We start from the raw sequence: 22859 nt of genomic DNA on the forward strand, positions 1-22859 counted from the left end.
TCTGATCGGAGGTCCTCTCAGCTTCCTCTCCTGGCTCCGCTGGACCTTACCGGCCCCTTGTATCCATCCCACCCGGAGGTCCCCGTAGTGGGTCGTCCCGCGGCTGCCCTGCTTGTTCTCCTGGTTGTGGAACCTCGGAGGCAGCGGCTCCAGCTCGGCCTTCAGCCTCTCCTCCCTCACCGATCACTGACCCGCTGCTACCTGGTGGGCGGGCGGACGTCCCCAGGAGGTTCCCTAGCAGCCAGTTTAGCAGCTCTTGGGGAACAGAATCCATAGAGATGAAGGAGTCTGCAGGTTCTCCCTCCACCCAGACACACGTCCAGGCCGGAAACACTCCACTTCTCGGAGTGCCGTTTGCTCCACCAAACCGGGCTGTCTGCTCAGAACTGGTGGCTGGGGCTTCCAGGGGCCGCATTGTAATGAGACGCTTCAGCTGAGTTTAAACATCTGCAAAAGTTGTAGACGTTTAAAACCTAAAGACAAGATCAAATGCGTTGTTCGGTAAGCCAAATCATAAAGTAAGTAAAGTAAGTAAAATGTATTTATAAGGCACATTTAAAAACAGTTTTCACTGGCCAAAGTGCCGTACATGGTGCAAAGAGGCATATAAAGGAACACATACCACATAGATAAAAACATATAAAATAAACGACATATCACAAAAGGGGAGGAAAGGCCAGGGAGAAAAGGTGTTTTAAGTCTAGATTTAGAAATGGTGATGGAAGGAGCGTTTCCGACTGCAGGCGGCAGCTCCTTCCAAAGGCGGGGGGCAGCCACAGCAAAAGCCCTGTCACCCCTCTGTTTCAGCCTAGTGCGTGGAACGTGCAGGAGACCCAAGCTACCTGATCTAAGGGACCTGGGTGCTGAGTGGTGGTGGATGAGCTCTTTGATGTAGGGCGGGGCCAGGCCATTTAGGGCTTAAAGATAAGATCGAAAGCATTGTTCAGTAGGGTGTAGATGTTTAAATCAGAGCGATAAGATCGAAAACATTGTTCAGTAGGGTGTAGATCTTTAAATCAGAGCGATAAGATCAAAAGCATTGTTCAGTAGGGTGTAGATGTTTAAATCAGAGCGATAAGATCGAAAGCATTGTTCAGTAGGGTGTAGATGTTTAAATCAGAGCGATAAGATCGAAAACATTGTTCAGTAGGGTGTAGATCTTTAAATCAGAGCGATAAGATCAAAAGCATTGTTCAGTAGGGTGTAGTACATTTTTAAATCAGAGCGATAAGATCGAAATCATTGTTCAGTAGGGTGTAGATGTTTAAATCAGAGCAATAAGATCAAAAGCATTGTTTAATAGGGTGTAGATGTTTAAATCAGAGAGATAGGATCAAAAGCATTGTTTAATAGGGTGTAGATGTTTAAATCAGAGAGATAAGATCGAAAGCATTGTTCAGTGGGGTGTGGAAGTTTAAATCAAAAAAGCTACACCCCTGGTTGGTGAAATGTGTGAGGTGCTTTAGGATGAAACACCACATAACCCCACAAGCAACTGGTTTAAACATTTTATTTTGATTTAACAGAATTCAGAAGTATTTGTTTAAAATAAAACAACTCGCTTTAGTTCCTTCTTTCTGCATTTGTGTTTATTGCTTTGCATTGTAATTAAGCATTTATTTTATTGTAAATGTTGTTGAAAATTACACATATAATTTGGCTGTCTCATAAATCGAATCATTTCAACTCATTCTAAACACCATATGAAAATATAGGTTACAGTTCTGTAAATAACATATAGGATTTGTGGCTACATTTCACACAAAATAGACAGGCTTACACATAAACTGCTCTGCCCCTTCATATATTATAAATCAGTATGTGCTTCATTCAAAATAAGCTCATTATATAAATTAACCACTGTTCACACTCTGAGATAGGCCTACATTGTGACAATAAATAAACCACAGAACACTGTAAATGGGAGCATGGCTTCTTCCTTGACCCTTATTCAGATATAAATAACCTTGACAATGTCCTGTGCGTCCCATGCTCATCAAATGAAGGGCCACATCGGACCCCCTTCCACACACACACAAACACGCACACACTTTTTGCAACCCTGTGTCAGTAAAGCTAAGTTACAAACACATTGTTCAATACAATGTATATTTCTCTTTTTTTGTTCTGTGTTCTTCATATACTTTCATCCATAACCCAAACAAACCAAACAGATGTTTCTCTCTTCATAAGATGCATATTGAGCCAAGCTCCCCTAATTCAGTACAACACATTGTTTATATGTTGAGAAACCGTTGATGAAGGCGATCAAGTTAGTTTGAGGTGTTGATGGGACGTGGGGAGAGTTGAAGTATGGACGACAGGTAGCTTCACTTAAAAGTTATGGTTAACCATAACTTATTTTACAATGTATCCCATATTAAATGATATAGTTTGCATCTTATCATATCTAAATATCGGCCAGACAGTGTGTAAGAAGACATTAATTTTGCATGTTATTTTTTGTTAAGAAGAGGCACTCATAACACTGCTGATCAACCAATAAAATATACTTTTGTGAATTCTGCATATATGTGCTTAATAATGCATATAATACCTGAGGTATGGTGCATAATTCACGGCATGCTGCTATGAGAAGGACTCTTGTTGTGTCTGTTTATTTATGTATATTTATAACCAAAAGAAAGCGATAGTTAAAAATAAATAGCCTAGAACCACTGGGAATATTCTTCCAGCGGTAAAAGCCTCAGATTTGGTCCAAACACAAGAGACCCCTGCAGGATTGTCGATGTGCACTTCTGTGCGGTTCTCGATGCGGTTTCATGTCTAGAAGGACTCACACACATGCCTAGGAGAGAAACGTCAAGAGAGTGGTTTGATGTGTAAAGCATAAAGCAGTAGTCAGGGTTCAGTATCCACGTTCCGCATCAGAGACATTGACCATGCCTCTGTTAGTCAAATCAGGAGAAAACACAAATATCCTTTTATTCAAGTTTCTAAAGTGGCTATTGGCATCTTCTCCTTCCATGGACAAACTGCTGTCGCTCCCTGGCGGGGGGGGGGCGAAGAACTTACTTAAACGTACGGGGAGGTTTACCCTCCATATGGCTGCATCCTGTCACCACTTCCACGTATAGCTGTTTCCATAGTTACAGCTGTTGCTCGACACTGGACTTAACGATTGGACCCCTGAGTAATGGCTAGCCCTCAGTTGCCGTGGCAACAACAACAACAACAAATCTGACAAGGAATCATTTTGGAAGAATCAGCAGTATAAAGTGTGGAGGTGGAGGGACAGAACCTGAGCGAGGGTCTAGAAAGAGACCGGCGTCCCCAGGGAACGACCACCAGCCAGCGGGCCTGGAGGAGGGGGTGGAGCGGGTGGAGGTCAGTCCTGCAGCAGGCTCTCCCTCCAGTCGAAGCTGTGGTTGGGGCCGTGGGTGATGGGCAGGATGGGGGGGTCCACCAGCTGCCACTGCCCCGCGTCCCCCTGCTCCTCGCAGGCACAGAAGCCCAGGTAAGGGACCTGGGAGGAGGAGGAGGGGGGGGGGGGGGTTCATCAGTCGAGTAACCTCATAACACAAACAACACAAGGTCCCGTAAGGATTCAACACTTCAGAGCTTTGAATGTCATTCATTATAAACGTCTGCTAGCGAATGTAAGGATATCTGCTCTGGTTGGCTCTGCCTGCTCTGACTAGCCCACGGGCCCTTCTGACCTCAGGGCCTGTTTCTCTGTCTTTAACATCACACACACAGGCGTGTCCTCCCTCAGCACCTCTCCATGGGGAGAAGGGATGAGCAAGGGGAGGGCTTCTCCTCTGACCTTCTCGGCTCTCCACCGGCAGCTTTAGGGAGAAGGAACAGCCCGTAGCCACGTGGGCCTACCTTGCGGACCACCTGGATGAAGTCCTGGGGGCTCTGGTGCCCCCGGCCCTGGAGTTGGCGCGTGCATGCGTCCAAGGAGGAGGCGTGGGCCACCAGCAGCACCTTGCTTCCTGGAGACGGAGAACATGTACTCTTATTCCACCACCACCACAAACGTGCATGCATGCACACACACAAGCACTCACACACTCAAAGCTAATCATGTCCGTCCCTCACCTGTGTTTTGGCAGACAGACAGGATATCCTTGGTCACCTGGTAGCTACGGCTAATGTAGCTCTCATAGGACTCAGAGACCGTTAGCTTGCTGATGGGAATGAAAGGTCTGCAAAAGGTAAAGGCCACTGGTTAAATTGATTTGAAGCAACGATACTATTCAGAGCTGCTATTGGGACTGCACAGACTGCAGTGTCGGCTCATGTCTCACCTGTAGGACGTGTCCACAGAGAAGTGGGCTGAGGCCAGGTCTGCAGGGGGGATCCACGAAGGCAGGGAGCTCCCAGACACCCACTTGGTCCATTCAAACAGCCCTGGCTCCACTCGCACCTTCAGCTTGCCTTCCTGCTGCATGCCTGCATATAGGAGAGAGAGAGAGAGAGAGAGAGAGAGAGAGAGAGAGAGAGAGAGAGAGAGAGAGAGAGAGAGAGAGAGAGAGAGAGAGAGAGAGAGAGAGAGAGAGAGAGAGAGAGAGAGAGAGAGAGAGAGAGAGAGAGAGAGAGGCAGAGAGAGAGAGAGAGAGAGAGAGAGAGAGAGAGAGAGAGATGAATTAGGGCCAGTTGATAAAGTGACAGTATGTTTAAAACCACAGAAACCTTTGAAACCAGGATAAACGTACTCGGAAAACAGCTTAACTATTCTCAGAATACCCCGGGTTGCCAGATATGAAACACATTGGCACACAAACACAGCGACACAGTTGAGCTTTAGTCTGGGGAGGAGGGGGAGAGACAGGTCTCTCCATCACTGGGCATTGGGCTGCAGTACCTTTTTTAAAGGCAATGTTACACATCGTGCCTTAACATAACTCACATGGCCACTATGGCTGAAGGGTTTGGTAATGAGCAACTCTCACCTTTGAGGATGTTCTGTGCCGTCTGCACGCAGCGCAGTGAGGGAGAGCAGTACACAAAGTCAAGGACCGTGTTCCTCTCCAGCAGAGCTTCACCTGAACAGAGACACATTCAGTCTCGCCTGCCACACTCTGCTGCTGACCACCGGTGAAACGGTCAAACCAAGCCAACACAAGTCAAATCCCATTATCACAAGATCAGAACGTTCTGTATGAATACAAACGTCGTACGATTTGGAGTCTACTGTAACGTTGTTACTTAACAGTGACAACCCTCACAGAGTAAGGGGCCTGTAGGCAGGGTCAGGACCCCCCACTAGCCTGTGGGGACCCTAACACAGTGAGGGGCCTGCATGCTGGGGCAGAGGACTCACCCACTAGCTGTGCCTGTGTGGACCCTAACACAGTGATGGGGGCGTCCATGTCATAGTCCCGCTGTCCCCCGCTCCACATCGGTAAGCTGGGAGGCATGTTGAGGTTCGAGCGCATGTATCGACCTGCAGCCAGACGTCAGAGTCATGAATGATGCCTTCCACAAGAGCATAGTCAAGAGTGTCATAAATATTTGGCCTGTTAAGCCCTTTGAGACTGTAATGGTGATTAAGGGCTACACAAATAAAATTGAAGGGTTAGATAATGCTATTGGTTCATACTGACCTTTGCTATCGGAGCAGAGAGAGAGCCAGTGCTTCCCAAAGACCACATCCATTCTCTCTCCATGGCGACAGACAAAGAGTGTGCGTTTAGGCGTGCGCGTGTGACCGCTGCCCCCGGCCATTCTCAGCACCTACAGAGCAAAATTGAACCTCATTCAACTGCCTTTTTCTATTGCTCCCATTCTCATTACATTTCCAGCCTTTCACAAGGCATCACTCGAATGTTCAAACCAGGAATACAGTTCCTCTTCACTCTAATAGAGGGGTTCTCCTCCATCATGCTCACCTGCATCGGGTGGCAGATGAGGCTGAGGGAGGGCGTGTCCCCTGGACTGGTGTTGTCAGGGCGACGGCTGTCCAGCAGCCCATCAAACAAGCCCCGGTCCCGTTCCCTGCTGGTCCTATCAGAGCTGGGCTCACAGCTGAAGAACGAATGGGAACTAGGGAGGGCAAAACAAGCGGTAAATCCTGGGCAAACACATAAGCTTTGTCCTACATGCTCAAGAGAGTAGACACAGGTATGGCTGGTAGGGGGATAGTAGTATCTTAAAACTGGTTGTATAATCAATCTGTAGATACGTTCATCGGTTCGATCATCTTAGGAGGAAACCCATTCTTAATGGAGCCTACATAGCTCTTTTCAGTCACCATTTATTGTGGTGACTGACCCCCCCCGCTCACCCATGGAACACCCAGGCGTCGGCCTCGTCGGCGCGGCAGACGTAGTTCTCGGGCAGCAGGCCGGTCAACCCGGTGGCCAGGGAGCTGCCCTGCACCCAGCCCTCGCTGGCCCCGCCCTGCTCCAGGGGGGACATGAACACAAAGTCCCCCGGGACCAGCTCCAGCTCGTCCTCGTTCTGGGGCACGTAGGGGTACATGACCTGGAGGCTCTGCAGGGCAGGGACGCCACAGAGAATTAGATATAGAGTGGTAGACAGGACGGCAGCTTGAGCTACCATAAATAGTTTTGTTGTTAGTGTAAACTAAGGGCAAAATACTATTGGCGAAAGCAAAACACCAAGCTGGTTGTTTTCAGTGTTTTTCAGTGTCACACAACTATCATGTGAGGTCATTCAGCCTCAGACCGGATTATGCTTCCTATTTATGTCTGGTGTACCCCTACTGTCCACAAGCATCTCCATCCCACTGAAAATGGGAACCTTGAAACCTGGCCAGGTGGTTTTGGAGACAGGAAGGTCCTAGTGCCCGGAGGCAACCATAACCCAGAGCCTGAGGGGCTGTTGGGGAATCGTACTACACCCTTTGAAGGATTAGAATCAATATCTCATATGCTCTATGAATGAGATAAGCGTGGGAAAAACCCAGACTACTGCGAGACGCTCCTCAGAAAGGTCATGGATGTTCTGTGCCTCCAGTGTGTGGTCATATGCAGGCCTGGGGCAAGAGCAAGGGCAGGGTCACCAATAGACAGAGCATCGATACGCTCCGCTCAGGGACAGATTACGCCCCGAGCATCAACAGTCCGTCGTCTTCAGGGCTTTAATAACAAGATATGAGAAAGGCACATGCATGGCAGGGCCTGAGATAAAGTGGGAGAACGCTTGGTTAAGTTGCACTGATAGGTTGAGGATGATACGCAACATGATGGAGGCTGGCGGGTGGTGAAGCTATCGTTTGAAAAACAACCCTGGTTTGGAGCTCATGGGAGAAAAAACATAAAAATTGTTTGCAGAATCAAAAAAAATGGCAACCGATATTCAAGTCATCCTCTCCTTGTGTTCACTTTTTTTTAAGTCTTGATGCCAAGTGAACCAATGCTAATATAAAAAGAGACGGCTGCCTCTATCTGACAGAAGCCACCGCTCCAAAAGGCCTTCCGTATAGGGGTTTAATGGAAGCCCAACCAGGCTTAAGATACACTCTGGGGGAACACTGCCATATGTTAAATATACTACAGTTTTATACTACAGTTTCTCATTGCGCGCGCTCAACCTCTAGTTGTAACCAATAGCTATAATGTGGAAACCCCAGTCGATAATGTAACAAATTTCTGAGCGCAAAATCTAATAACATTTTGCCTATAATGTTACAACATATAACATTTAGGTTCACCTATTATGTAATGAAGCAAGAATAATAATTTTCTTCTTAAGTTATGAAGCAAGCATAATCATTTTCTACTTATAATCCGTTTTCACACATTTTTTTCAGTTCACCACGAATGACTCTTAAAGGCAGTGCCAACATTTAAATATATTTAACCATTTAGAGAACAAAAGGCAACAGGCTGATTATCATTTAAGGGGCCACTCAATGACGCAGAAGCGTCATCAACACGCCCACTCAAGTGGTGGGAGAAATATAAACTTTCTACTCCTCATTCACATATAAGGTAATTGACATTTCCTACAGAGAAAATACTACCTCAGGGGTAGTATTATTCACGAGATTTTCAGGGTACAAATGTCAGGATATGTTGTTCGAACATACGGCCCATCAGGAGAATAGCAGGAGAATATCAGGACTTACACATCTGTCTGAAAGCAGCTAGTGTATGAGCATTTGATTACATCATAAAATTAGTCAAGTTATGGGTTACAGGGGTAATTGTTCAATGGAAAGTTTAGTATACTATGCATGCAAATAAACAGCTTTTATTGTTATTCAGGGCTCAAAGTGAAATGACATTTAAAAAATGCATGGCAACTACTATAGTTGAAAATAATAATAACAAGCAGCTGAAAATTGTGTAGTGTCTTAGTGAAATGAACTAAGTGGAACAACAGCTACGGCAGCAACCTACCTGACTATAGTGAAATAAAGCACGGGCTTGTGTGGGGGAGGGGGAGAGGGAAAAAAAGGGGATGTGAGGGCAAGATTGCGGATTGTACATTGGCTGCCTGACGTGAGAGTTTAAGATGTTTATTTTATTTATTATTTATTTTACCAGAAGATACGTCATTGAGATTAGACATCTCTTCAAGTGACCTGGACAAGACAGGCAACAGTAGCCTACAGTCACACAAAACATTAGAAAAATAAAACAACTAAAACAGTCGGCAGGGGGATATCAATATCGCAAGACATTTCGGGAGGCTCAAGGACGAGAGTAATATTATGCTTGTGAAACAAAGTGTAGTCATGTGGTAGCCTGGTTCTACCAGACTCTCGTACTTCACTTCATTTCATTTCATTTGTACAGAGAGTCTGGACCTAATCAATTGACAAACGTTAACTCACTTGAAGGCGGGTGTCTGTTGAAGTTTAAAATGATTGGATCTGCCCAGTGCCACTCTGGATCTGCCATAACCAATCGCTAACGTTTGGTTGTGACGTATGTCATGCGCCGGGAATCACGCGCAGGTTGTACACAAACTAAACACCTTGCGCGTCTGCACGAAAATGTCTGTCAGCGACAGCTGCAGGTTTTGTTCGTCAAATTTAATTTATCAGGGAAAAATTGCACATTGTAAATCAATATTTTATAGTTAGGCCAGAGATGATGTATGCAGTCAACTTTCGAAACTGGGTCTAATCGTTGACAACACGCCATCGTCATTGTTCTCAGACACGCCCTCTGTTCGCGGTTGGGCGTCGCTGTGGCGGCCCCAGAAAACCAAATTACATTCAGCAGGTCCAGACCTAGTACTGAAGGGAAATTCAAATTGAGCGGAAGTACTTAGGCGGGCGGAGCCAGGCTAGTCATGTGGTGGACTCTATAGACAAAATTCACCACTGTGTTATTGACATGTTATCGTTGTGTTAGGGACGCTGTCTCTTTAAGAGATTGTGTGTCTTTTTTGTTGATATGCCGGTCGGCGCGCTGTTTGAATTTAACGTTTTTTATATGATAAAATGAACGACCTGCCGTTGCGTTGTCGACGTGAGAAATTGTCTCCTCACTAATTTTGTCGCAATTTTTACAGGCTGTAGACAGAACTTCTTACCTGGGAGAGTTTGTCTGAACGTACACGTGTGCGTGTGTGTGCGCATGTGTGTGCGTTGTGTGTGTGTGTATGCGGTGTCCTGCGCTGCCTGTCTTGAAATGTCTGCGTCAGCGCGCGCGTGTGTGTTGGTGCGTGTGTGTGTGTGCGTGTGTGTGAGTGTGTGTATGTGGTGTGTGTGAGTGTGTGTATGTGGTGTGTATGTCTGTGTGTGCGTGTGTGCGGTGTATTTGTGCGTCCGTGCTTTCTGATATATATATATAAACATATATATATATATAGTTTTAATATGTTTTATTAGTTAATTTATAATTGATGAGGTTATGAAGGGTGTAGAAATTGTAGAGGAAGACAAATGTGTTTCACCATATACTACTACTAAACCCAATGATATGTGTTTTACTATACACAACTACTGAGACCCAATAATAACCTCCACTATTTCTTCTAAGTATGCTAAAAATGCTCCTAAAGGTTTAAATGTGTGTATTATTACTCTGTTAAGGTCAGATACCTCGTGGTTGGCGAAACGAATGTCCCTGGAGAAGAGCACAGCTAGCCAATCACAGCCCAGCTTGACCTCGATGCCGCGGGCCAGCTTCTCCAGGGTTGCCAGGTGCTGGCTGGGGAAGTGGTAGGCCAGCGTCACGTGGAGCTGCTTCCTGTGGGGCTCCACCTGCACCTCTACAGGAAGAGACACGTCAGTGCTACTGCCCCGAAGAAACCAGGAGGAGGGATGAGAGTCAGGGAGGAGCGTTTGTGTATTAGTAGTCAGGCCGGTTCATGGTCTCCTCAATGAACTCCAGGAGCCCGGCAGCGGAGGAAGGGTTGGTGGCAGTGGTGTCAATGGTCAGTGGTTCATGGTGAATGGTTTGTCACTATGGGGGACAGTGCCCTGTTTGAAACTGCCACAGCGTTTCTCATGTGAGCATTGTCAAAATAAGTTTTGATAAGCCTAGGTTGGGGTCTATTTCAACAACCCCTGTCTGGGAATTCAGAAATGCGCCATAACCAAGTTTATTGGAGTTTTCATTGCTGCTGATCTACGGCCATTCTCCGTTGTTGACAAACAAGTTGTTTTTAAAAAAATGTCCCCTTAACTATGAACCGTACCGTCCTGTACCGTACCGTGACTTCAAAACCGAGGTACGTACCGAACCGTGACTTTTGTGTACCGTTACATCCCTAATAGTTAGTAAATATCACTATAAGGTGTTACCGGTCTATGGTTAGTATATATCACAATGAGGTGTAACCTGTCTCACTATAAGGTTTAACCGGTATTTAGTTAGTATACATCACTATAAGGTATTACCTGTCTCTAGTTAGTATACATCACTACAAGGTGTTACCTGTCTATAGTTAGTATACATCACTACAAGGTGTTACCTGTCTATAGTTAGTATACATCACTATAAGGTGTTACCTATATTTAGTTATTTACCTGCTTTGCGGGCCGCCTCGGTGGCGAAGTCGGCAGCGAACAGCTTGAGCACGTCGGCCACCTGCTCCTCCACGAAGAGGCCGATGAAGTTGGAGGAGGTGTAGAGGTCCAGGGGCAGCGGGCTGGGGAAGCGGCCCCTCCACTGGGCCACGGTGCCCTGGAGGGCCCCGCACAGGGCCTCCACGTTCTGGTCAGCACACTGAGGGGGGGGGCAGTCAAAATACCGTCCATGTTAAATCAATGGTAGCAGTAGGACTGTACCCTACTCACTAGACCACTAGGGGGTGGCAGTAGGACTGTACCCTACTCACTAGACCACTAGGGGGTGGCAGTAGGACTGTACCCTACTCACTAGACCACTAGGGGGTGGCAGTAGGACTGTACCCTACTCACTAGACCACTAGGGGGTGGCAGTAGGACTGTACCCTACTCACTAGACCACTAGGGGGTGGCAGTAGGACTGTACCCTACTCACTAGACCACTAGGGGGTAGCAGTAGGCCTGTATCCTCCACCCTAGACCCCTAGGAGGCAGCAGGTCTATTCCAGAGGAACTCAATACACAGAGCTTGGTGTGCTGAATCCTCCAGAGAGACTCCTCCAGAGAGACTCCTCCAGAGAGGCTCCTCCTCCTCCAGAGAGATTCCTCCAGAGAGGCTCCTCCTCCTCCAGAGAGGCTCCTCCTCCTCCAGAGGCTCACCATGAAGAACTGGCATAGGGTGATGTGAGGGAAGATGTTGTGGGCCTTGTTCTTGCCACAGTTGACGCGGCTCTGTTGCCAGAAGTGGGAGAGCTGGTTCTGCAGCGGTCCGCTGGGTCGCAGGTAGAGCACATACTCCCTGGGTAGGGGGTCGTCCAGGAACGGGTCGTCCACGTGGGAAAACAGCCTGTACAGTCACAGCAGGCCGACACATTACAACACATGTGGAAACTACGACACCATTACATCAACAAGATATTGTGACGTCGTCGACTTCTGACTCCTAATGTTGGGGAACCCTCTTCGGACCAGCTGACTGTCTGTTGGTGAACCCTCTTCTAACCGACTGACTGCTGGTGAACCCTCTTCTAACCGACTGACTGTCTGTTGGTGAATCCTCTTCTGACCGACTACTATAACAATAATAATGTTAAATAAGTATGATGGCTAATTGTCATTTACACAACAGGTAGTTTGATAAGACTACATGGTGAGACTGTTCTGTTACAATTTGACAGATTGTGTGATACTACTTCTGTACAGCAGAGGGCAGTACAGACACATTTACGGTGTGACTGTTGACCCTGGTATGATGCATGTACTGTATGTTTGATGGCTTGAACATACCAGTCGCAGGCTGCTTGTACGTTTCGGCCTCCAGTAGAAGCCAAAGCTTTCAGACTGTGAGAGAGAGGGAGAGAGAGTTGATTAATTGAAAATCATCTTGATGGTCAAAAAGAGGAAATTCCAAGGTGCAAGGTGTCTTGAAATTCGATTGAGAGATGTTGAATGAAAGCAACATGTTTTACAGAACTAAAAGTAGCACAGAAAAGGATCTATTAACATTTCAGAACCACAGGAAGTGTTTCTGAGTTAATGCTTTGTAACACATTTCACTTCTTCTTACAGACTAAAGCAACAGTGAGCAATACGAGACGAAGTAGGCTTTTATAGACACAGGAAGTCTGCCAAGTTTTTCTATTGTCCACCTAATAAACGGGAACATCAACATTCATATTTAGTGATACAGCAGACCAAGTATACAGGCCCCTGCTTTTCACCGATGCAAACTAATAAATATATCAGATGAGGAGGCCATAAACACACTGATATACATATCAGATGAGGAGGCCATATACACACTGATATATAGATTTATATATACATGTATATATATATATATATATATATATATATATGATGAGGAAGCCCCTATACATATATATATATATATTAGTGCTGTCAGTTAAACGCGTTATTAACGGCGTTAACGCAAACCAATTTTAACGGCGTTCATTTTTTTATCGCGCGGTTAACGCAATTAATTTTTTTATTTAAAAATAAATAAAATCTTCTTTGCCTCAAAACAAAGAAGCAGTAGCCTGACTGCTATGTTCAAGGCAGTATGTTTGTATGTTCAGCGTTTAATTGCACAATAGGCATTTTTTTGTATCGTCCTGTTTTGATCAGTATATGCCAATGTTGTTACGCGTTTAACTGACAGCACTAATATATATATATATATATTAGTGCTCGCAATTCTTCTTCTTTTTTTTTTCTTTGGCTCAAAACAAAGAAGCAGTAGCCTGACTGCTATGTTCAACGCAGTATGTTTGTATGTTCATCGTTTAATTGCACTATAGGCTTTTTTTTTGTATCGTACATTGTTTTTTTGTATGCCAATGTTGTTATCAATAAAAAAACATTTGCACAAGGCAAGCCGAAATGTATACATCAGGTGAGGAGGGGCCAATTGGGGGTTTCAATTATTTACAGCTCCTAGTTATTCTGCTTCTTTCATTTTCTCTACCGAGCATTTACTCGACAGGGTACAATGCAATGGGAGAAAAAGAAAAGCAGAAAAACCAGGAGCTGTAAATAATTGAAACCCTAGCAGCCCCCTCCTCCCCTTCAGTAACTGCAGCAGATCTTAGCGTGCGGATGTGGAAGAGCCAACATGTGACGGGGAGGACGGGAAAGCCTTGTCCAGGACAGGGCTGTACGGCTGCTAGAAGGAAGGCTTCGTTCATGTCTGTGTTGGTTTCCCCCTGCTGCTGTTTCACTTTGCCTGTTTATCTCATTGCTTCCTGTTGACCTAGCGCTTTATTTAGCTGAAACAGCATTACGCACATGCGCCCAGATGTCCAACGCTCTGATTGAGTCTTTTTACTGTAGCCCTTTGTCCTGTTTGATAGAGGTCAGTGTCACTCCCTGGCCTAGCGCAGAATACTTCTGATGTTTCTCTCATCTCTCCCCACTGTTCCCCTACTGAGACCTTGCCCTTTCCAGGTGGAGGCCGGTGGAGGAGCGTTAAGCCTGTAGCTGTGACGGTAGACAGAAACAGGCATGGCCTGACCTGCCTTTGAGCAAGGTCCTTGCACCGCTCCTGATGATGAAAGGCTTTTGCTGTAACGACTGATTTTGGCCAAGCCATGAATATGATTAGCATTGATTCCTGATTGCGGTTCTCCAGGGAGGGGGGGTGAAGTTGCCCATGGGAGATGATGATTCTATCCCAGGGCAACAACCATAACAAGAGCATAATAATAACAAACAAATAAAGCGATAGAAAGGGCCTGATTGATATTTCCTCTGTGTGGGGGGGAGGGAGGGAATGATCTCACCAACAACCACCTGCCCTCCATGATTATCCTCACTCAATGAAGGGTCGGGGTTAGTGTTGAAGTGAGTAAGGACACATCCACTTTAAAAAAGCAAGACTCTGACGCACACACTACTCCAGCCTGAGCCTCCTGGAAACGCCGAGGCCTGCCCTGTCAGCAGCGCCCCGTATTGGGTCAGTCAGTCCTGACGCAGCTTCCCTGCTCTGTCATGGCCCTATGAAGTATGCCCACCGTACGCATCGTGCACCTGAAAGGTCAATGGATGTGTTCTAAAAGGTGTGTAGTATAGACAGAGATTATTTTTTCAAAACGGTGCTGAATTGCTCGTCTTCAGTGAGATTGTTTTAGTGTGAATAAAGCATCAACCCAAAAATCACTTATTTCAGTTCAAACCCGTTCTGTTTGGATGACAAACGTTTCTATGTTATTTTTACGTATGAATCAGTTTCACAGGGAAATTTATATGTGGAATACGAGGGCAGGGTTCCTTTAGCTCAAACACTTTTCTGGAGGGGTAGTTCTGGTCTGCTTACCTTTCCTGGAAGGAAATTAAGAATGTTTTGGCAGATCTCCTTGCTCGTTGAATCTGGTGGTTGAAAGTTTCCTGCTCCAACAGGGCTTAGTAATCCTACAACTATTCACTATTTCAGTAATTACTAATTTAGTAGACATTTCTATCCAACAAACAACAGACAGTGACTCATTTCTAGATGTTATAGATACTCATAGATAGGTGAGAGACTGCGGTCGTTGGGGTTTGACCCCAGAACCTTTCAATCGGGAGTGAACCACCCAAATGATGGACGACAATCCTGATTCCTGCCCCCACCAAAAGTAGCCAATGAATAACAATCACTTACGACCCCATCATACACCTCACAAACTGTTAGAAGATGCATTGGATAGCTCATGGCCGTCTCTGTGTTATATGATGCACTGGATAGTGCATGGCTGTCTCTGTGTTAGATTATGCCTTGCCCTGCAGACTGAACTTCTCATAAGGGTTATGTGTCACCAGGATGTGCTGCCCCCCTTAAAGGTGAATAATGCTTCAAAAGGGCTTTGCTTCTCTCTGCACACTCTGTCTGTCTCTCTGTGGTGGCTTTGTGGTCACTGGGTATGTGTAGGCGTGAGCTGCCAGAATCACACACACACACACACACACACACCTACACACTTGTTGAAGGCTTATTGGCTCAGAAGAACGATGAGTGAGGGACATCAGTATGGTAAGCTCTAAGGTGCAGGCGTGTTCTTAAAGCATTTGGGGTGGCAGAAACAGGTGCAGGGTATTTCCTCTGAGCAGTCTGTAATGTGCCTATGGAATTCATGTGGTGTGTGGGCTATTAGCAGATTCATATCAGCATCAGCATGCCACATCCAGGGTGCAGGAGTGCAGATGCGTACCTGAGTTGAGGCAGCAGAGCTGCTGTAGCGTGAGTAAAACCAGGTGTGCCAAACATGTGTGTGTGTGTGTGTGTGTGTGTGTGTGTGTGTGTGTGTGTGTGTGTGTGTGTGTGTGTGCGTGCGTGCGTGCGTGTGTGTGTGTGTGTGTGTGTGTGTCGGTGTGTGTGTGTGTGTGTGTCTGTGTGTGTGTGTGTGTGTGTGTGATGCTGGCAGCTGCACGCCCACACACACACCAGGTGACCACAAAGCCACCACAGAGAGTCAGAGAGTGCGCAGAGAGGTGCAAAGCCCCTTTGAAGCATTATGCACCTCTTAGGCAGCACATCGTGGTGAAACATAACCCTCATGAGGAGTTCAGCGATGTGTGTGTGAGGAGAATGTGACTTCTTGTTTCCTTTCCTCCAGTAAATAACGGAGATAGTGACTAGCATGTTGTATGTAAATAATGGAGAGAGATAGTCCATGGTGACCAAATGGTTTTCTTACTAACGAAGAACTGCTTATCCCAAACACTGAATAAGTAAACATTAGAATTAGCATAAGGAATAAGGCATTAGGAGTGTTTCTGAGCAGAACATATCTGTTCTTCATCGGAAAAAAGCAAATGGTACTGGTCCATCGCGATGACTTGGAAGTGGTTCGTGAGGAGACCCCCCCAGCCCCCGTCTGTGTGCAGCTTTTTAAATCGTATGAATCAAAGTGTTGCGTACCTCATAGGGTTACCTCATGAGACAGACATCTGCAGCCATTTACCTGTGGGACAAGCAGCTAACAAGATGAGCCGCTGTGAGGCAGAATCACAATGTCTGTCCACCTCCTTGCTCACCACTTTTCCACAGAAGTGGATTTTTGCTACTCAGAGTTGCATACTCCTTGAACAAAAATAGCGGATAGCATAAAAAAAATGTGTGAGTCAGTGTAGTGTATGGAAATGATCATCAGAAACCGATGTGACATGAAGGCTTTACGAAAGGTAAAGAAAGAAGAAGAATGAGTCCGTTTATTACACAGGTGCTGATGTCTGACACTGGGCTCACAGCACTTCTTCAAACCATGGCCTGATCTGTCCACCATGGCTGTCAAAGTGCTCAACACGCGTTCAGAACACCTCAGAACACCAAGGATATTCAAATGAGCAGAAATTAACAGAAAAATCTCAAAACTAGAACCTGTAGCTATTCTGACTGTTGCTAGCCTCTGACTCACTTTGAAGCCTGACAGATATGGGGATGTTCTGAGCCACTCCCTGTTTTACTCCGGGTATACCCCCAGCCACCACTGAAGCAACAAGTGCAAAAACGTGTTGTTGACCGTTGCGTCGCCAACGGAAGCACTCGTCGGGAAATATCCTCAGAATCTCCAGCAGCGGATCAGCTGACCCCAGACACACAACCCCCCCCCCCCCCCCCCCCCCCCCCCCCCCCACAGCCCCTAGGCCTCATGCATCCTCCTACATCCTGTTTACCCAACCTGACCACACACTGCGAACACTCACTCACACACATAAGGGAAGCCCTAAACAGCCCTCCAACACACACATTGGTCGTCTTTTTATGGTGCGCTGCAACAAACACGCTGATCGTCTGTTTATGGTGCGCTGCAACAAACACGCTGATCGTCTGTTTATGGTGAGCTGAAACACGGCTCCATTCTCACCTGATGGGATAACTCGTCCCAGACGAACACAACGCTGCGTATAGATTACATTCACAAACTAGTGTCGGAAGTAAACATGGATGTAGGGAAGATACCAGTGGGCCAGGCTGTCTTCATCAAACAGCCTTCATCAGACAGTCTTCATCAGACAGCCTCAATCAGATACAGCCGACAGCAGACAGCCTTCATCAGACAGTCTTCATCACTGTCTTCATCAGACAGCCTCCATCAGACAGCCTAAATCAGACACTGCGCTCATCAGACAGTCTTCATCAGACACACAACCCCGGCCTGTCACTGTCCCACCTGGCTCTATGAACCTTGTATCTACCTGAATAATTCTTGCAGCTTTTAGGGTATATCTTTGTTTAATGCACTAACTTAATGTACTTACAGAAGAGACTGCTTATAATGTAGAGCTAAAGCTGGCTGTAGGTCGCTAAATAAAATAATGAACAGCTAAAGCTGGTTGGAGATTCATGTGGTGTTTGTGTTGACGTTGGTGTTTGTTGCCTTTCATAACCTCTTCTCTTCCCCAACAAACAACCCAGTGTTCCTCCCGTCCTCTTGCTCGCTCGTTAGCCCTAATTGATGGACGGCAGACAAAAGCAACAGATACCAGATGACTGTTCAGTGTTCCCTCACACACTGATCCCCTCCATCCAAGCAGAAACCAGCACAAACACAGACATTGCGACAGACAGACAGACAGACAGGCCTACAGAGAGGCAGGCGTACAGACAGAAAGACATACAGGCATAAAGACAGATAGAGATTTTAAATACAACACAAATATCTGTGATGAGTAAAGTCTTTCCTTGTTTTGTAAAAGGGCCATTAGTATTTCATGTTGGATGACATCGTCAGATGTAGATTGTTTACTGCTGATATTGCTATTTGTGTCTTTATGTATGTTGTCTGGCCAAAATCATCAAAACATAAAGTTGTTTTGACAGCAATAATAAGTCAAGCAATAATACATTAAAGGACATTAATGTATTAATTCCTCACTATATTTCATACAGGAATAATTAATTTACATAGGAATTGCTATATAGTAGACTACTTAGTCAGATGGAAAATGATCATCTATAAATGAATCCTACTTTAAGAAGTTGTTGATTAAGTAGGTTGTTTGAAATCTAGGACATGATATTACAAATGTTCCACTTCACCTCCACGTCCGGATTAGCTCTTATTTCCCAAAGGAGCAGAGCAAGAAATGATCTGATGAAGTCATGGCTTGCATCAGTAAAATATACAGAGGCAGTAATGTGGCGTGTCTGCTCAATGGTTATTAAGGACAAAAATCAGGAATATTTAGTTCAACGTCACTATGGGTTACATAACTCAGCTGTAAACTCTTTCATCCACCAAAATATTTCAGATCTTCGGATTAGGAATTCCTCACGTGTGTTCAGTGTGTAGCAGGGTACAATGTCAGAGCAGATAATTAAGAAGCTACAGAAATGGGTCAGCTTTGGTGATTAGTTTAGAAATAGTTCAGCTGATATGTCCCTTGCTAGGGTGAAATCAACCACATCTTTCCTCTAGAAGTCCCGTCATCGGGGGCAGAAATGCTTGCGTTGGGCGGATGGAGTTGGCCATTGGTCCAAGGCAGTTGTTCCCTGCAGTGTCCCAGAGCAGAGTGTGTGTGAGACAGAAGCTACAAGGACACTGGCTCTTGGATCCAGTTCAGTCCCTTATCCTGGCAAACATACTATAAGCCCAGATGGCTTATGTACCGCACACACGCATCCAAGTACGCTCACCAACACGCATAGAAACACAGGATCCTCAAGTACATATCCAACAAAACAACATACAAACAATTACGCAAAGGAACCTCTGCTAAATACTCCACACGCACATACTTACACACACAATGTCATCCACAGGCAGGCACACACACACACACACACACACACACACACACACACACACACACACACACACACACACACACACACACACACACACACACACACACACACACACACACACAACATTAAATTGGGAGTGAGATTAAGACCCAGATATAATCCACTTTGCTTCCTGATCCTTTCAATCCAATACCATCCTCACTAAATAAACCCTGTGTGCCCACACAGGACTGATCTGGGCTACCTACATGCATGCATTTTTGGCATTGAACCCTGGGATCTGGCTTGTAATTTTATACAACCCAGAAGGCCCAAAACCCTGTTCTGACAGTGATGTGAAAACTACTCATGAATGTAAAAAGAGCTATTTGTGAAGAAGGTTAATGATGCATAGGAACCAGTAATAAATTGTACGAGGAATAATTGATAACTCTCTACTAGGTTTGTAGAAGACCGTACAAACCGGCCACAGTGACCACAGGCGGCCACTCCATTCAAAGGAGACTCCAACCCACGGGGATGGCGTCGCCCTCCAATGAAGGTGGCCCCCGTAGCCAGACAGGGGGGGCCTCTGGTGAAGGAGGGCCCCACGGACGCACCTCTAGTTTCAGGAAGCATAAACTAGGAACATTTTGCAACCTTGGATTTGTGTGTGGGCGCACACGTGAGCCTGTGTGTAGAGTGAAGAGGAGGAGGATGACAGGCTGGACTCCTGGCCAGTCTAATGCAGCACGATACCCATGAGGTGAGAGGGCGGGGCTCTGAGCACTGAAGGGCCCCAAGATCCACATTTAAAACACGCTCCGGACAAGGACACAGCCTGGAGACTACTCAGTAATTCATCCGTTACTACAAAACCCCCACGTGTGTGCGTGTGTGTGTATGTGTGCGTGTATGTGTGCATGTATGTGTGTATGTATGTATGTATGTGTGTGTGCGTGTGCGCACCGCGCTTTGGTAATAAAAAAAACATCAAAGTAGAAGAGCTTCAAGAAGAAAAGAAAAGCCTCTCTTCGTTTCTCTACATGGAACATCTCCTTCTTCATCTCGCTGAGATAAGGTTTTTTCTCCTTAACCATCAAACCAAAGTCCTCCTGAGTGTCCAGAGATGTTTGAATCAAAACCCGTTTTGGTCGTCCTATAGTGAGACTGAACAGTGAGTTAACACCCAAGACAATCAGGCTAACACTGAAGATAATTGGAGCTGGGGGAGCATGGCTCTGCTTCTCTCTCTCTTTTAGTTTCTATCCCAACGAGCCGCTATTCTCCCACAACAAGAGGAGCAGTAGACGGGAGGAGGAGGTCAGGGTGTCTGGGCTGCTGAAGGCTATCTGACACAAGGAGGCTGGGTTTACAGTGGGAGCTCAGCACAACAACATCATGCCAGTCACAGCTCCCATAAAAACCACCGCTGGATGGAGAGGCCAACATGTGCATCTAGAGATCAACGCAATCGTGTCGATCGTTAATAACATTATGAATAAAGATAGAGGGTTACTAACATTATGAATAGAGATATAGGGTAACTAACATTATGAATAGAGATAGAGGGTTACTAACATTATGAATAGAGATATAGGGTAACTAACATTATGAATAAAGATAGAGGGTTACTAACATTATGAATAGAGATATAGGGTAACTAACATAATGACTAGAGATAGAGGGTTACTAACATTATGAATAGAGATATAGGGTAACTAACATTATGAATAGAGATAGAGGGTTACTAACATTATGAATAGAGATATAGAGTAACTAACATTATGAATAAAGATAGAGAGTTACTAACATTATGAATAGAGATATAGAGTAATTAACATTATGAATAGAGATAGAGGGTTAATATAACAGTATGAATAGAGATAGAGGGTTACTAACATTATGAATAGAGATATAGAGTAACTAACATTATGAATAAAGATATAGAGATATAGGGTAACTAACATTATGAAAAGAGATATGGGGTTACCAACATTATGAATAGAGATATAGGGTTACTAACATTATGAATGGAGATATAGGGTTACTAACATTATGAATAGAGATATAGGGTAACTAACATTATGAATAGAGATATGGGGTTACCAACATTATGAATAGAGAGATAGAGAGATACTCACATTATGAATAGATAAAGTGTTGCCAACATTATGAATAGAGAGAGATAGAGAGATACTCACATTATGAATAGATAAAGTGTTGCCAACATTATGAATTGAGAGATACTCACATTATGAATAGAAATAGGGGGTTGCTACTAGTATTATGTATAGAGATAGAGTGTTACTAATATTAACTACATTGTATAAGATGGTCTGAGGCATGTTGTTGTTAAAGGGTCCCACTCCAAAAAGTAAGACAGTATGAATCCAATGTGGGAAGAGCATCAGTTTGGATCATGAAATGTCCTCCATGATGAACATCTAGATACACAGGCGGCTCAGACATGGTCATGGTGTGACTTTAAATTAGAACGTACAGGCTACTTATAGCGGCAGGCGGGAGCCTACTTCAACAAACCACAGCATTTTGCTTCAGGCAAAAAGAAGAACCTTTGCGTTTTTCTACAAGTCAGATGAAGCGGTGGAGATGAACGACAGACAGACAGAAACGGTGGAGATGAACGCCAGACAGAAGCGTCGGAGATGAACGACGGACTGACAGAAGCGGTGGGCTTGAGCGACAGACAGAAGCGGTGGAGATGAACGACGCACAGACAGAAGCGTTGGAGATGAACGCCAGACAGAAGCGTCGGAGATGAACGACGGACTGACAGAAGCGGTGGAGTTGAGCGACAGACAGAAGCGGCGGAGTTGAGCGACAGACAGAAGCGGTGGAGATGAACAAGCGGTGGAGATGAACGATAGATAGAGCGATGAGCGAAAGAAGCGGTGGAGATGAGCGACAGACAGAAGCGGTGGCGATGAGCGACCCACAGACGGAAGCGGTGGAGATGAGCGACAGACGGAAGCGGTGGCGATGAGCGACAGACAGAAGCGGTGGCGATGAGCGACAGACAGAAGCGATGGAGATGAGCGACAGAGTGGAAGCGGTGGAGATGAGCGCTTGAAGGTTCAAGCGCGACACGCCAGGGACAGTAGATAGGAGCGCCCCAATGGACTTCATCTCATCTCATTCATCTCATCTCATCCAAGTTCCACTGCCTTTTGCTTGAATAAATATGACTTCAATAGACCAAATTACTTGGAGAATAATATAAAACATATCGCCAGGCCAACTCACGCCCTTGGTCGGGGGAAGCCCATGGATAAAAGGACGTCCAGACTGGATCCACACTTCACGGTGCCAGGACGGGTTTGCCGGAGTCTCCGCGGGAGGATTTTGGAGTACAGGTCCTCTCGAGCGGCCATGATGCTCCGCTCCACGGGACTCCGCTGTGCGTCCAGATAACAGTGCGCGCGCAGCTGAGTCTGCTCAGTACTAGGAGGGCAGCGGTGCACGAGTCAATGTGGGCCCTTGGAAAACGCCCCCTTGTGGGAAGCGTCTAATGACAGGCCTACTAGGCATGGCCACGCCCCTTTCACAGGCTGGAACCTTCTATAATATGTCAATGGCTCGAACGCGGTGATAAGATGCATCGTGCATTAAAGCGCATGCAGCGATAATATAGGCGACACTTAATTTTAATATTTAAAGTTACAATCG

General features: G+C 45.7%; 1 protein-coding gene across 1 annotated transcript; it reads right to left on the reverse strand.

Annotated features, from left to right (window-relative positions):
* Positions 1-1496: 1496 nt before the first annotated feature.
* Positions 1497-22772, reverse strand: LOC115560958 (ubiquitin-associated and SH3 domain-containing protein B). The gene is made up of 14 exons (XM_030380653.1): positions 22437-22772; positions 12248-12301; positions 11621-11807; positions 10922-11120; positions 9992-10161; positions 6254-6462; positions 5859-6012; positions 5574-5703; positions 5291-5413; positions 4920-5012; positions 4275-4419; positions 4066-4172; positions 3850-3959; positions 1497-3487 (listed from the first exon to the last, which is right to left on the reverse strand). The coding sequence occupies exons 1-14, from the start codon at positions 22562-22564 to the stop codon at positions 3350-3352; spliced, it is 1947 nt and encodes a 648-aa protein (XP_030236513.1). The 5' UTR covers positions 22565-22772; the 3' UTR covers positions 1497-3349.
* Between the last annotated feature and the right edge of the window lie 87 nt (positions 22773-22859).

This window comes from Gadus morhua, chromosome 16 (genome assembly GCF_902167405.1).
Source record: "Gadus morhua chromosome 16, gadMor3.0, whole genome shotgun sequence".
NCBI classification, from domain to species: domain Eukaryota; kingdom Metazoa; phylum Chordata; class Actinopteri; order Gadiformes; family Gadidae; genus Gadus; species Gadus morhua.

What these genes read in the sequence shown, in the direction of transcription:
- LOC115560958 (XM_030380653.1), bottom strand. Translation starts at nt 22,564, where the DNA reads ATGGCCGCTCGAGAGGACCTGTACTCCAAAATCCTCCCGCGGAGACTC. An exon ending in GGCTTCCCCCGACCAAGGGC is followed by an intron (nt 12,302 to 22,436) that starts GTGAGTTGGCCT and finishes TCTCTCTCACAG; the next exon opens with TCTGAAAGCTTTGGCTTCTA. An exon ending in CACACAGGCACAGCTAGTGG is followed by an intron (nt 5,013 to 5,290) that starts GTGAGTCCTCTG and finishes GTCTCTGTTCAG; the next exon opens with GTGAAGCTCTGCTGGAGAGG.